We start from the raw sequence: 13,000 nt of genomic DNA on the forward strand, positions 1-13,000 counted from the left end.
TTTGAAAAATTTAAATTGATATTTGTTCTCATAAGACACAGAAAAATTACTATCTGAAAATATTGATTTTTTGGCTTCCATTTTTATTCTTAAATTTCTATGAGAATGAGTGCTTAATTAGAAACCAGTGGCTCTAAACAAGGGGATGATTTTGCACCTCCGCCTCAAAGGGGACATTAGCTATGCAGGTAGATGTTTTTGACTGTCACAAGTAGGGGAAAGTGTGCTTCTTGGCCAGTAAAATCTATAGATAGGGAGAAGCATCTTGCTGCTAAAGATAGAATGCACAGGACAGCTGCCACAACAAAGAATCATCTGGGTTAAAATATCAGCGATCCTGAGGTTGAGAAACTCAACCTCAATGAATATTGTAAAAATACTTTTGAAGGGAGTTTCCGTCGTGGCTCAGTGGTTAACGAATCCGACTAGGAACCATGAGGGTGTGGGTTCGAGCCCTGGCCTTGCTCAGTGGGTTAAGGATCTGGCGTTGCCATGAGCTGTGGTGTAGGTCACAGATGCAGCTCAGATCCCACATTGCTGTGGCTCTGGCGTAGGCCAGGGGCTGGAGCTCTGATTGGACCCCTAGCCAGGGAACCTCCATATGCCACAAGAGTGGCCCCAGAAAAGACAAAAAGACAAAAAAAAAAATACTTCTGAAGATATTTATACAGCAAGGAAACACACTGGACAGTCACATCCATTTCAAGTTATGAAAATGTGAAAGGCCATGCATGTAAGGGCCTGATGTATGCCTAGCAAAACATTGTTTCCTAATGGGTACTCACATTTATTAAAACAAAACTATAAATTAAACTGTCCCATGTGATGGAAATAGATCTAGAAGCTTTATATAAGTGGGGAAAAATTATTTCCCAAGCATTTCACTATAATAGATAATGCTTAATACAAACACAGACCTTTGGTCTCATATCTGCATTTAGTAAATGGGATGAGAAGCCATAACAAAAACATCAAGAGAGTACCTGGGGCCTGAAATACGTGTACCCTTCTGAGTGCAAGTCCCAATTTCCTTTTCCTTTAGTTCAATTCCTAATTTTTTTTTTTTTTTTGCTTTTTAGGGCTGCACCTGCAGCATATGGAGGTTCCCAGGCTAGGGGTCAAATCGGAGGTACAGCTGCCAGCCTACACCACAGCAGAGCAATATGGTTTCTGAACCACAGCTCATGGCAATGCCAGGTCCTTAACCCACTGAGCGAGGTCAGGGATTGAGCCTGCAAAATCATGGTTCCTAGTTGGATTCTTTTCTGCTGCCCCACAATGGGAACGCCAAAAGATTTAATTTTATTTTGGGAGGAAGAGATGTTTCTGTTTCATTACTATGCTTTGGTATTAATCATTTTTTCTAAAAAATTGTAAATTAATACAAATTCCTAAATTGCATTCCTAAATTGATAAAAGGAGCAGAATCTACATTTTTTGAGTAGAAAATGTGTGATATGGATGTATTGTTGCTAGGACTTTGGGAAAACATCTGGGACCTTCAGGGGAGGTAATGAGAGGAGGTCAGCAGAATGGGGCTGAAGGGAGAGGGTCTCTCCTCCTTCCTTCTGCCATGTGCATCTCCCCAAAGAGTCACCTCTCAGGACAAGGGGCTGAGTTCAGCTTTTGGCCATAGTTTCTGACTTTTTGGTTAAAATATTTAATTAGATGTAGTCGCTTCTCCTTAGGAAATGATTCTCTTCCCTTGGCACTCCCTCTTCAATTTCCTGGTGCACGTTTTTCTCCACTCCATGACAAATACAGATGGAAATCAGAGCTGATGTGCTTTTCCTCTGCTCCTCTGCCTTTAGACTCTGTCATTCTCTCACTCCAGCTCTGTGTCTTTCAAGAGAAGGAATTGCTCTCACAAGGTCTAGTCTCCCATGCCCAGCGGATTTATATTTTTTCATGGGATAATCTATAGGAAGTGTTTAGTCGCACAATAACAGCGCCTCTCTACTGGAGACTTGTATCTCAGAAATAAGGTGTGTCCCTCTCCCTGACCAAGGGTTTCTCCCCACATTGTGTATGTCAAACTAGCACAGGGCACCTAGACGTGGCACCGTTCTTGAAGAACTTGCATAGATTAAATCGTGCTTGCTTCTGGTACCAAGAGATCAAGAGGAAATGCAATGTAAAGGCACCAGATGCATGGGTGACTTCGAACCACTTCTGAATGGTTCACTCTTAACTTTTATTTAATTCTTTGTGTATGACAGTGATACACAGGCCTGGAAGGATGTGCTGAAAAGATGGGAAGGGAGGCTTAGTAACAGTGGTCTTCTCTTCTTGGAGCATGTGTCTCTTTCTTTTCTTCTGTCATTTTTACTTCTGCAAGCAGCAATAAGTTGCAGGTCTCATGCAGTAAGCAATCCTAATTTCACCCTCACGGCACTCAAGTTTACATCGACCATTGCCCCTTCTGCACTCTCTCCTCAAATCCAAGCCACCATACTGAGGATATCTCTTTCTGGCTGTAAGAAGGAAACAACGACTGGAATTAGCAATCTAGCTGTCACACCTCCGTATTTTAAAAGGAGAAAAGCTGAGAAGCAAAAGATCATAGAGCAGGGCAAAAGGAACCCCCCCCCCCCAATTTATGACCGTGAGAATTTGACGGAGGAAAGTTGAAGTGGATGGACTGCTCTTTGAAGCAAGGTCAGTCCTGGAAATTAGAAAGTGTCTTGGACTGAAGACTTGGAAAGCGCCAGCTTGCTTCCTCACAAGGGACCGGATAGCAACGGAAAGCTTGTTCTCAAAGTTGACAATACGAGAAGTCCATGTAGTTTATCTTCTGCTCTCACACGCATTGTTTACACTGAATGTTATGCTTTCTGAGCTCTCTTTTAAGAGCTTTTTACTGCAGCCTGATGTGACTTTTCTTCAATGTCAGGAGAGGGAATGTTAGGCAATTTATCTAAATTCCTACAACAATATTCTGAGATTGACTTCCCCCAAAGAAACAAACTAACTTAGAATATGTTTGAGGACAGCATTGCTTTAAAAAAAGAGTGAGAGAATGACCGGACTATGGGGCCATTTTTGGCCACTGCATGATTTTTAAAGTTACTTGTAGTCCCAGCTCCATCTTGTAGTTTTGAGACGGACTCTCACTAGAAACTGATTATTTAGGATAGTTGGAAATGCTCAGGGAATTGAGGGATGTTGGATAGACAGGCTGTAAGATCCATTCTAAACCAAATCTATTTTAATTTCGTATTTCACATTATGTGCTGACCTATAAAGAAGATCTTTATTTTGGAGTCTTTTATAATATAAACATTGCTTTGGATAAGCACTCACTTTATGATACAGTGAGATTAGGAAAAACTAAAGTGGGAGAATTCTAAATTCTGCAGTGGCTCACCAAAAGGCAGACTCAAATATTTTATATATATTCATGGTATGAAAGCAAATAAATCTTGGCCACTAGTTTCTGCTATCCGTTAAGATTTGAGGTCCAGTGATTCCTTTAAAGATCAGGTCTTTTTGCCTAAGTATTCTGTCTCCATTTCCAACAGTGAGTGTGAGTAGCCAAAAAATAGTTGACTCTGCACACTTTAAATGCTAACTTCTAAATATCATTATTTATTCTGCAATTTTTAAGGAGTTACTATCCTCAAGCCCATATATGATTTGCCAATGGTAGAAACCTGAATTAACACTCACTTTCTACCAGAGTTCTGTCACATTTGATACCATTGTCCAATAACCACCCTAAATAGACCTCACCCTTTTCTTATTCCTTCTTGGTCTTATTTCATTTTCTAAAAATACTATTTTCTTCTTTCTCTTCAATCTGACCTCTAAATATGAATATTCTTCAAGCCTATATGTTTGGATCATGAATACTCATCTTTGCAAGCATTCATCCACTCATGCAACTATTAAGTCCATTTCTTGCCAAACTCTGTGACAGTCTGGAGGGCAGGGTTTGTCACTATAAGTGCTATGGATCTTTGGGGGTGGTTCTTTGCTGCGGGATGTGATTCTATTCAGTTAAAGGTATTTAGCAGCCTCCCTGGTCTCTACTCATTAGATGCCAATAGTACTAGTTGTGACAAATTAAAAGGTCTCCAGATTGCCTAATGTCCCCTTGAGGACAAAGATTCCTCTTATTGAAAACCACTGTTCTAAGCATGCTGTGATAAGCCAAACATATACCATCTCTATCCTCGGATACACTGTTCAAATCCTATCTTCTATCTGAAATCTCTGCTGATCACCTGCAAGAAAATCATCTCTCCATCACTCTCACAAAGCACTTCACAGTATCATTCATATAACATCAATAACATTTTCACATGTTAGGGAATTAAAATATTTAAACAATATATACAACTCTACCTAATGTATAAGTTAAAAATGGGCACACTATCTCCTAAACTCTATCTTCAACCCATAGTTTCTTTTTATTCTCCCTGACTTGCTCTTTTACTCTTTAGGCTCCCATTCACCTTCTTAGAAATGGGGGAAAACCATGACTACCCTTTCAGCACAAAACTATACTCTTCTATATCTAAAGTACAGATCAGACTTTAAAAAAAAAAGTGGTTGGCAATAACACAGTTTTCAATTTGAGAAATAGAGTAAAATAATAGGTAGGAGTGAAAAAATATTTCCTTTCTAGACACTGGGTACCTTTATAACCTCTAAAAAATGAAGAGGAAAACTCAGTGGCTTCACTGTAAATTTCCCTGCATAGAAAATATAAGGACTTTTATCCAGACACCTTTGCATCTGTAACTGTCTAAGGGAGTTTTTGTACGAAGACTGAGTAAGAGCTTTCACTATACGAAGGTAAAATTTAGAAAAATAGCTGAGGAACTCTTAGGAGTCACATAGAAAACATTTACTATTATCCAGTTTTGTTCAACCACCATATGCTGGAGAACTACAAAATGAAAGACAAGATTCTTATTGCTTCAGTATTTTCTAAGGTGTCTGTAATTCATAGATGCCTTTTCTAATTTTGTGAAGAAAATGTGCATCTTGACATATTTCTTTTACTTTTGTATATTTTTATCTCTAATGCTAGGAATTTTCTGAAAGTTTGGTATATGCATGATTAACAAGAACAATGGCTTCACTTTGAATACACACACACACACACACACACACACACATACACACACACACACAGTCCATAATACTGATGTTATAATCTATGCTACTGTATCCCCCAAGTGGTTGATAATTTCTAAATCTGCAAAATCCATAATTTTTAAATTTGTTGATAAATGCATGAATAACATTACTCATTATTAGGGGCACCTGATATAGCTGTTATAAGGAAAAAATAAATTATTAAACATAGATACACTTGACATAGTGATCTATTAATGCTAGCTATTACTGAAATTAAAAGAAAAAACTAAAAAAAAAGATTTATCACATTTTAAAATCTATATGAATCTGTGTAGAATTTCCTTTTGACATTTTCTAGGTCTGGGGAAAAAAAAATCCAGAGATCATTTTCCAACAATTTTTGAATGGAGAGACAGGAAGTTATTTTTAAGTTAAATTAACAATTAACTATTATTTTGTTACTTCATCAATGTTTGGCCCCTCTGTAGAATTTTATCCACTTTCAACCTTTAAGTGATAACTTAGATTATTATGTGGAACAATTTAGATGGTCATTATGGATTTTATAACATGAAAGAATAAGTTAGTTCATTCACCTATGCCTCTCTTATGATTTCCATTTCTCCTAAACCTGTCATCCAGGTACTATGGGAGGAATATTTTTCTGAGAGTTAGTGAATTGAACCTAATTTCAGGGCCAGTATTATGAATTGGGCATACTTGAGCTCACTCTTTCATCTGAAACTCTTTAAGAAGAAGGAAGTAGACCCAATGATCTCTCCATCTCTAAAACTTATTACTTTATTTCTGAACAAGTCATACTTACATATAGTTCAGGAGAAGAAAATCTCATTACATACCTGATATGAAGAGCTAATCCTTGAGGGGGAAAATCTCAGGAAAAAATAGCTCATGGGCAATTATTACACTCAACAGTCATGTGATCTGTAGCTCTTAAAGATAGAAGGGCAGCAACCAGACATATTTAAAGAAAGGTCAGCAAGGGACATGATCTTCTTGTAGTACCAAGGACAGAATATTAAGAAAGTCTTCCCAAACTGGAAGTAGCACACTGGCATAGATTAAAAAGAAGGAAAAGATAAATACATCGCTAACACTGAACCACCTATCACTTACCAGTCAATTATGCAAAAGAATATTTTTTTCCAGCAAGAATTGATGGTAGCTAAGTGTTTCAGAATGAAGATGATGAGACTAATGTACTGATCTGCAGATGCTTTACACTTTTTATTTTGAAATAGTTTGAGACTTACAGAAGAGTTGCAAAGATAATAGAGGCCAATTTCCCCTTATGGTACCATTTCACCTAACTGTGGTACATTGATCAAAACTAAAAAATTAATATTGCTGTAATATCATTAACATTACAGTGTTACAATAAATGCTACAAACTTAATTCACATTTCATCAGTTTTCCCACTATTATCTTTTTTTTCCCCTTTCCTCTTCCAGGGATCAATCCAGAGTACCACATTGCATTTAGCATAAAAACCTTTTAATCCCTATGTTACTACCATATTTTAACAAGAAAAAATTGATGCCTCCTCAAATTCATTAGCACAAGTATGCCCATAAACATTTCCATGTTACCTGGTAAAATTGTGACCCAAAAGAGCAGAATAAAGAAAAAGAGATGAATCTTCATGGTAAAAAGTTTCCTAGGGGAAAAAAGTGCCAATAGATTTTCTTTTTCAAGTCAGGTGTTGTCAAATAAGGAAACAGAGAAAGCTTTTATTTATAGATTCTCTTGGGAAGTGGTTTTAACTACTGAGGCTTATCAATAGCAAGAACATTTGTATGCTTGGTTGAATAGTGCTATGTTCAAAGAACAGAGTCACAAAAATTATTATCATTTTTTTTTCATAAAAGTAAAACCTGCTTGTGTTACTTTAAATAGACTCTCATGAAAACCCAGTCTTTAAGGGACTTGAAAGGGATATGTGTTTGGACTGCTAAAACATCCAGGTAAAAATGTTATGGTAATACAAATCCTTTATAACATGTTACATAATTGTAAATATTTTATGCTCTTTGTATTAAATTAGTGACCATCTGAATCATAAGATACTGCAGCTAAAACTTCCACTGATATCACCTGTGTTTACAGGTGAAATCAATGAGAACTAGGGGTGGGACAGTTGAATGATTTATTTCAATTCACATAATTTATTATTATTTAAGTTAACATCATTCTGGCATCACTATGAGTATAGGAGATTAAACAATATGTTTTAAAATATGACTAATGAATTTCCTATGTCATCTGATTTCACAATTCTAGCGCCAATGTTTTTAATTCTGTTTGTGGAACTGGAAATGATTTCTGATCCAATTTGCACACTGCCCAAGACAATTATTTCAGATACATGAGGAAGAGCTGGAAGTATTACATGGCACCCAGAACAATTCATCACTTCTCTGACACTACAGAGTCAAGAGAGTTTATAGGATAATCATTCTTAAACTTTAGCTATATCAAAATCCCCAGAGGATTTGTGAAAAACATTGTAAGACCCCACCTCAGCATTTCCAGAACACGTCCAGTACTAACTCTAGTAGGTCTAGAACAGAGCCTGACAGATGCATTTTTAACGATTCTGTTATGCTAGTCTGCTAAAAGACCTATTACTCTAGGAAACCTGATGTTTTTTATTGCTATAAAATATCAGAAAAGTGAATCACAGAGTCACAGAATCTGCCATAGTTTAGTAAAGAATGTGAAGCCGCTTAGCTATTCTAGTAAAATAGTCTCAGGTTATAGGTAAGGAAAGTGAGATCAATCTACTTGCCTAACAATTATTATCCTTAAAAAAATAATCAGTAAATAGCAGAAGATCAATTTAAGATGTCACTGTGTAATAGTTGTTCAACAAATATCCATTGAACCTTAAAATTTGCTAAGTTAGAATTTGCTACAAGCTGATGGTATATTAGAGAAAAAAAAAATCCCAGAGTTTATATATTATCCTGGAAGGTGACATCAACCAAAGTGGTGAGATAAAGACCTCTGATAATATGCCCCTTCATGAAAACAATGGAAAAAAACAGACAGTGAAAATTGGCAGATTTTACTTTTTCAGAGCTCTGGAAAAATTAACCAAAGGCTTGCAATAACTCAGAGAGTACTAATTCAAGAACAAAGGCTCAATCTCTGTAAGAAGAGTAAATTCTGTGATATTTTAACATAACCTAATACCATCCCCTACTCCTCAGCTCAGCAGGTAAATAGTAATCCACATTCACAGTACCACATGGAGTGGAGCAGAACATGGCTAGAGCTCTTCAGATTCTCATTCCCTAACGACAGTCATTATTTAACCTGCCAGGTGGTTTCCTTGACGATCCCAATTGAAAGGAGTCTATTTTTCCTGAGTCAGAACATGTCCAGTACTAAAGATAGTCCTAGGGGAAAAACATTCACAGGAGAATGTTTAGTCACTCTGCCTGAAGCTATGGCTAACAGTTGGGGCAAAAAAATGCATCAACCAAAAAGTTTGGAAGGAAAGTTGAAGAATAAGATTTTTAAAATTTCACACACTTAAATCTAGGCACCATAATTAACTGACCACAAAGATTATAAAATAGAGGTTTCAGTAGCCCCACAAAACTAAGAATGTAGACTATAGATAGTAAGTTCAGAAAAGTCACTTAATAAAACAAACCATTTCAATAAGCAACACCACCAAAAAAACCTTTGTTGAGGAAAGAATCTGATTTCCAAAGTTGCAACATTATAGTATTTGAATGTTCTGTTTTAAACAAAAAATTATAAGGCAAGCAAAAAAAAAAAAAGTAGGCACAGCAAAATTATAAATGAAGTGAGACTGTCCCTGAGGAAGTCCAGACATTGGATTTACTAGACAATGACTTTAAGTCAGCTATTTTAATTATGCTCAAAGAGCTAGGTTAAATCATGTCTAAAAAATTAAAGGAAAATATAAATACAACGTCTCATCAAATAGAGAATGTCAAAAAAGAGGTAGAAATGTTAAAAATGGAACAGTAGAGGTGAAATGTACACAAACTGAAATAAAAATTCACTAGAGGGGTTCAACAGTTAACTAGAGTAGGAAGAAACATGAATCAAGAAAACCTGAAGATATGTCCACTGAAGCAACATGATCTGAAAAATACAAAGGAGGAAAAAATGCACACAGTCTCAGAGATTTGTGGGATACCATCCAGCATGCCAATGTAGACATAACACTAGTCCCAGGTAAAAGGAGAAATAGAGAAGGAGGCAGAAAGAATATTTGAAGAAATAGTGGACAAGAAACATCCCAAATGTGATTATAAACATCTCCAATTCAAGAAACTCAATAAATTCCCAGTAGGAAAGATCAAGGTAATGCACACCTAGAAACATCACAGTTTCAATTTTCAAATGCCTAAGGATAAAGACAATCTTGAAAGCAGTGGATGAATAATTACTTGTCACTTACAGAGAATCCTGAATAAGATTAACAGCTGATTTCTCATCAGAAATAATGCAAACCAGAGGGCAGTAAGATGTCATACTTAAAGTGCTAAAAGGAAAACAAAACAAAACAAAACAAAAAAACCCTCTGTAAACTAAGAATTCTATATCTGCCAAAATCATTCCTCAAAAATAAAGAAATAAGACTTTCCTGAATAAGCAAAGTCTGAGAGAGCTCATTGCTAAATGACATGCTCTACTAAAAGTACTAAAGACAGTCTTAGTGGCTAACATGAAAGCACATTAAACAGTAACTGGAAAAAACATAAAGAAGTAAAGAATATCAGTAAAGGTAATTATATGTTATGTCGGAAAAAACAAAAGTATAATGTATTTTTGTCTGTAACTCCATATTAGAATATGATTTAAAAGAAAACTGAATAAAGCAATAATCATAAGCCTACATTTAAGGACACAGAATATATAACTTGTGACCATAGCAGCACAAAGATGAGGAGATGAAGCTATATCAGAGTAAAGTTTTGTATAATATTGAGCTTAAGTTGGTATTAATACAAACTAGATTCTTTGGTATGTTAATTGTAATTTCTCCTGCAACCTCTAAAAAAGTAATACCAAAAGAAACAACCAGATAAATAAAATAGTAACACCAGAAAATAGCTACTTCAGAAAAAAGAAGGCAGTAAGAGAGGAACTGAGGGACAAGAAACACTTAAAACATATTAAAACAAATAGCAAAATAGCAGAAATAATTACCCATCAGTAATTAGACTAAATATAAACAGATTATCTCTACAACTAAAAAGCAGAGATTAGCAAAATGATTATTTTTGATGATATAAGACTCATTTAAATTTCAAAATCACAAATATGTTGCAAGTGAAAGAATATAAAAAGCTATCCTATGCACATAGTAGCTAATATTGATCTGAAATTGACTGTCCTGATAACAGACAAAATGGCCTTTAAAACATAAATTGTTACTAGAGACAAAGAAGGACAGTACATAATGAAAAAAGGCCAATCCATCAAGAAAATTATAAGCATTTATATACCTAACATGAGACCCAAAATATATGAAAGAAAATATGACAGACTTTAAGGAAGAAATAAACAAATAAAAATTATAGTTGGAGAAATTAATGTCTCGTTTTGACAGTGGATACAACAACCAGACAGGTCAGTAAGGAAACAAATATTATAACTATAACTAACTAGACCTATTAATTAACTAGATACATAGGTCTGCTAACTAGATCAGTAGAACACTCCACTGATCAAAAGCAGAATATAAAAATAAAAAGCCCCAAAGCCAAAAATATTTACTAACACTCTGTCAAGTCCTGACTTTGAGCTTTTGCCTTAATACTAGAGTACTTTCAAGAGAGAAAATGGCAGCATACTCCAAGAGTATAACACTGATTCCTATCTCTTTATCTTTCCACCTGATTTTTCCCTCTTTCATTCTTCTCAGTCTTTTCGTTTGTTTTGGTTTTTTTGCTTTTTAGGGCTGACTCTGGAAATTCCCAGGCTGGGGGTCAAGTCAGAGCTACAGCTACAAGCCTATGCCACAGCCACAGTAAGGTGGGATCTGAGCTGCATCTGTGATCTACACCACAGCTCACACTATGTCGGATTGGTAACCCACTAAGTGAGGCCAGGGATAGAACCCGCATCCTCAACTATAGTTGAATAGCTTTTATGAACATAGATCTAAAAATCCTTAATAATGTTAGCAAATCAAATCTAACACTGTATAAAATATTGTACACTGTGACCAAGAGGGATTTATCCTAGATATGCAAGACTGGTTCAATATTCAAAAATCAATTAATGTAATCCATTGCATCAATAGGCTGCAAAAGAAAAATCATTTGATCATATCAATAGATACAGAAAAAGTATTTGACAAAATCTAGCATCTATTCATGATGAAAACTCCCAGTAAACTAGGAATTGAGGGGCACTTTCTCAACTTGATAAAGAATATCACATCTGCAAAATTCCTGCAACTAGCACCACACTTGGTGAGAAACTAGCATCTTTTCCATCAATATCAGGTACAAGGCAAGGATGTCTCCTCTCACCACTCCTTTTTATTGTTATTATTATTTGCCTTTTTAGGGTCCCACCCACAGCATATGGAAGTTCCCAGGCTAGGGGTTTAATCAGATCTGCAGCTTCTGGCCTACACCACAGCCACAGAAATGCCAGATCCACCAGGTCTGTGACCTACACTACAGGTCATGGCAATCCTTGACTTAATGCGGAGGACAGAGATCGAACCCACACCCTCATGGATACTGAACTGAGCCACAGGAACACCTCACCACTAGTTTTTAACATATACCGGAAGTTCTAGCAAATGCAACAAGACAAGAAAAGGAAATAAAAGGTATACAGATTGGGAAGAAAGAAATAAAATTATCTTTGTTTGCAAATGATATGATTATCTATGTAGAAAATCTGAATGAATCCAAAAACAAAATAAAACAAAACCCTCCTGGAACTAATCGGATGCTGTAGCAAGGTTAGAGGATACAAATTTAAATATACAAAAAAATCAATCACTTTCCTATATGCCAACAATGAGAAGTGGAATTTAATCAATCAATCAATTAATATGGCAGCATATAAAGTTTCTAGGCCAGAGATTGAATCCAAGCTGCAGCTGCAGGCTATACTGCAGCAAAGTGGCAATGCTGAATCCTTTAACCCACTGCCCCAGGCTGGGGATCAAACCCATGCCTCCACCGTGACCTGAGCTACTGGAATTGGATCTTTAACTGACTGCATCATATTGGGAATTTCAAGAGGTGGAATTTTAAATTAAAAACACAATACCATTTTATATTGGCACCTGAAACATGTAATACTTAGTTATAAAACCCAACAAAATATGTAAAACCATTTATTAGAAAAGTTACAAACCTCATAAATGAAATCAAAGAACTAAATAAATGGAGAAAAATTCCATGTTCATGGATAGAAACACTCATTTTTATCTAGAGATCAGTGCCTCCCTATTTGTTCTATAGATTCAGTGCAATCCCCATCAAAATCCCAATAAGTTATTTTGTGTATATCTACAATCTGATTCTAAAGTTTATATGGAGAGGGAAAAGACACAATAACCAAGAGAATATTGAAGAAAAGCAAAGATGGAGGAACGACATGACCTGACTTCAAGACTTACTGCAATGAGTAAGCAAGCCAGGGGTGGTGTTGGCTAAAGAATAGCAAATAGATGAATGGAATGGGGCACCCACAAATAGACCCACATAGATATAGTTAACTTATCTCTGACAAAGGAGCAAAGACAATACATTGGAGCAAAGATAATCTTTCCAACAAGTGGTGCTGGGCCAACAGAATATCTACATCCTCCCCACTCCCCCCCCAAAAAAGAATCTAGACACTGGCCACTAAAATTGACCAAAAATGGATCACAGA

The 13,000-nt window shown here is 36.0% G+C and overlaps 1 protein-coding gene across 1 annotated transcript; it reads right to left on the reverse strand.

Moving 5' to 3' along the window:
* Positions 1 to 2,156: 2,156 nt before the first annotated feature.
* DEFB110 (defensin beta 110) lies at positions 2,157 to 6,781 on the reverse strand. Its single transcript, NM_214443.1, is given in 2 exon segments — positions 2,157 to 2,474; positions 6,700 to 6,781. Coding segments are annotated over 2 exon segments (204 nt in total). The 5' UTR covers positions 6,755 to 6,781; the 3' UTR covers positions 2,157 to 2,325.
* Between the last annotated feature and the right edge of the window lie 6,219 nt (positions 6,782 to 13,000).

Source organism: Sus scrofa, chromosome 7 (genome assembly GCF_054392235.1).
Source record: "Sus scrofa isolate SSC_HxYL_T2T_F1_AM1 chromosome 7, Sscrofa_HxYL_maternal_Yorkshire_Landrace_v2.0, whole genome shotgun sequence".
NCBI lineage: Eukaryota > Metazoa > Chordata > Mammalia > Artiodactyla > Suidae > Sus > Sus scrofa.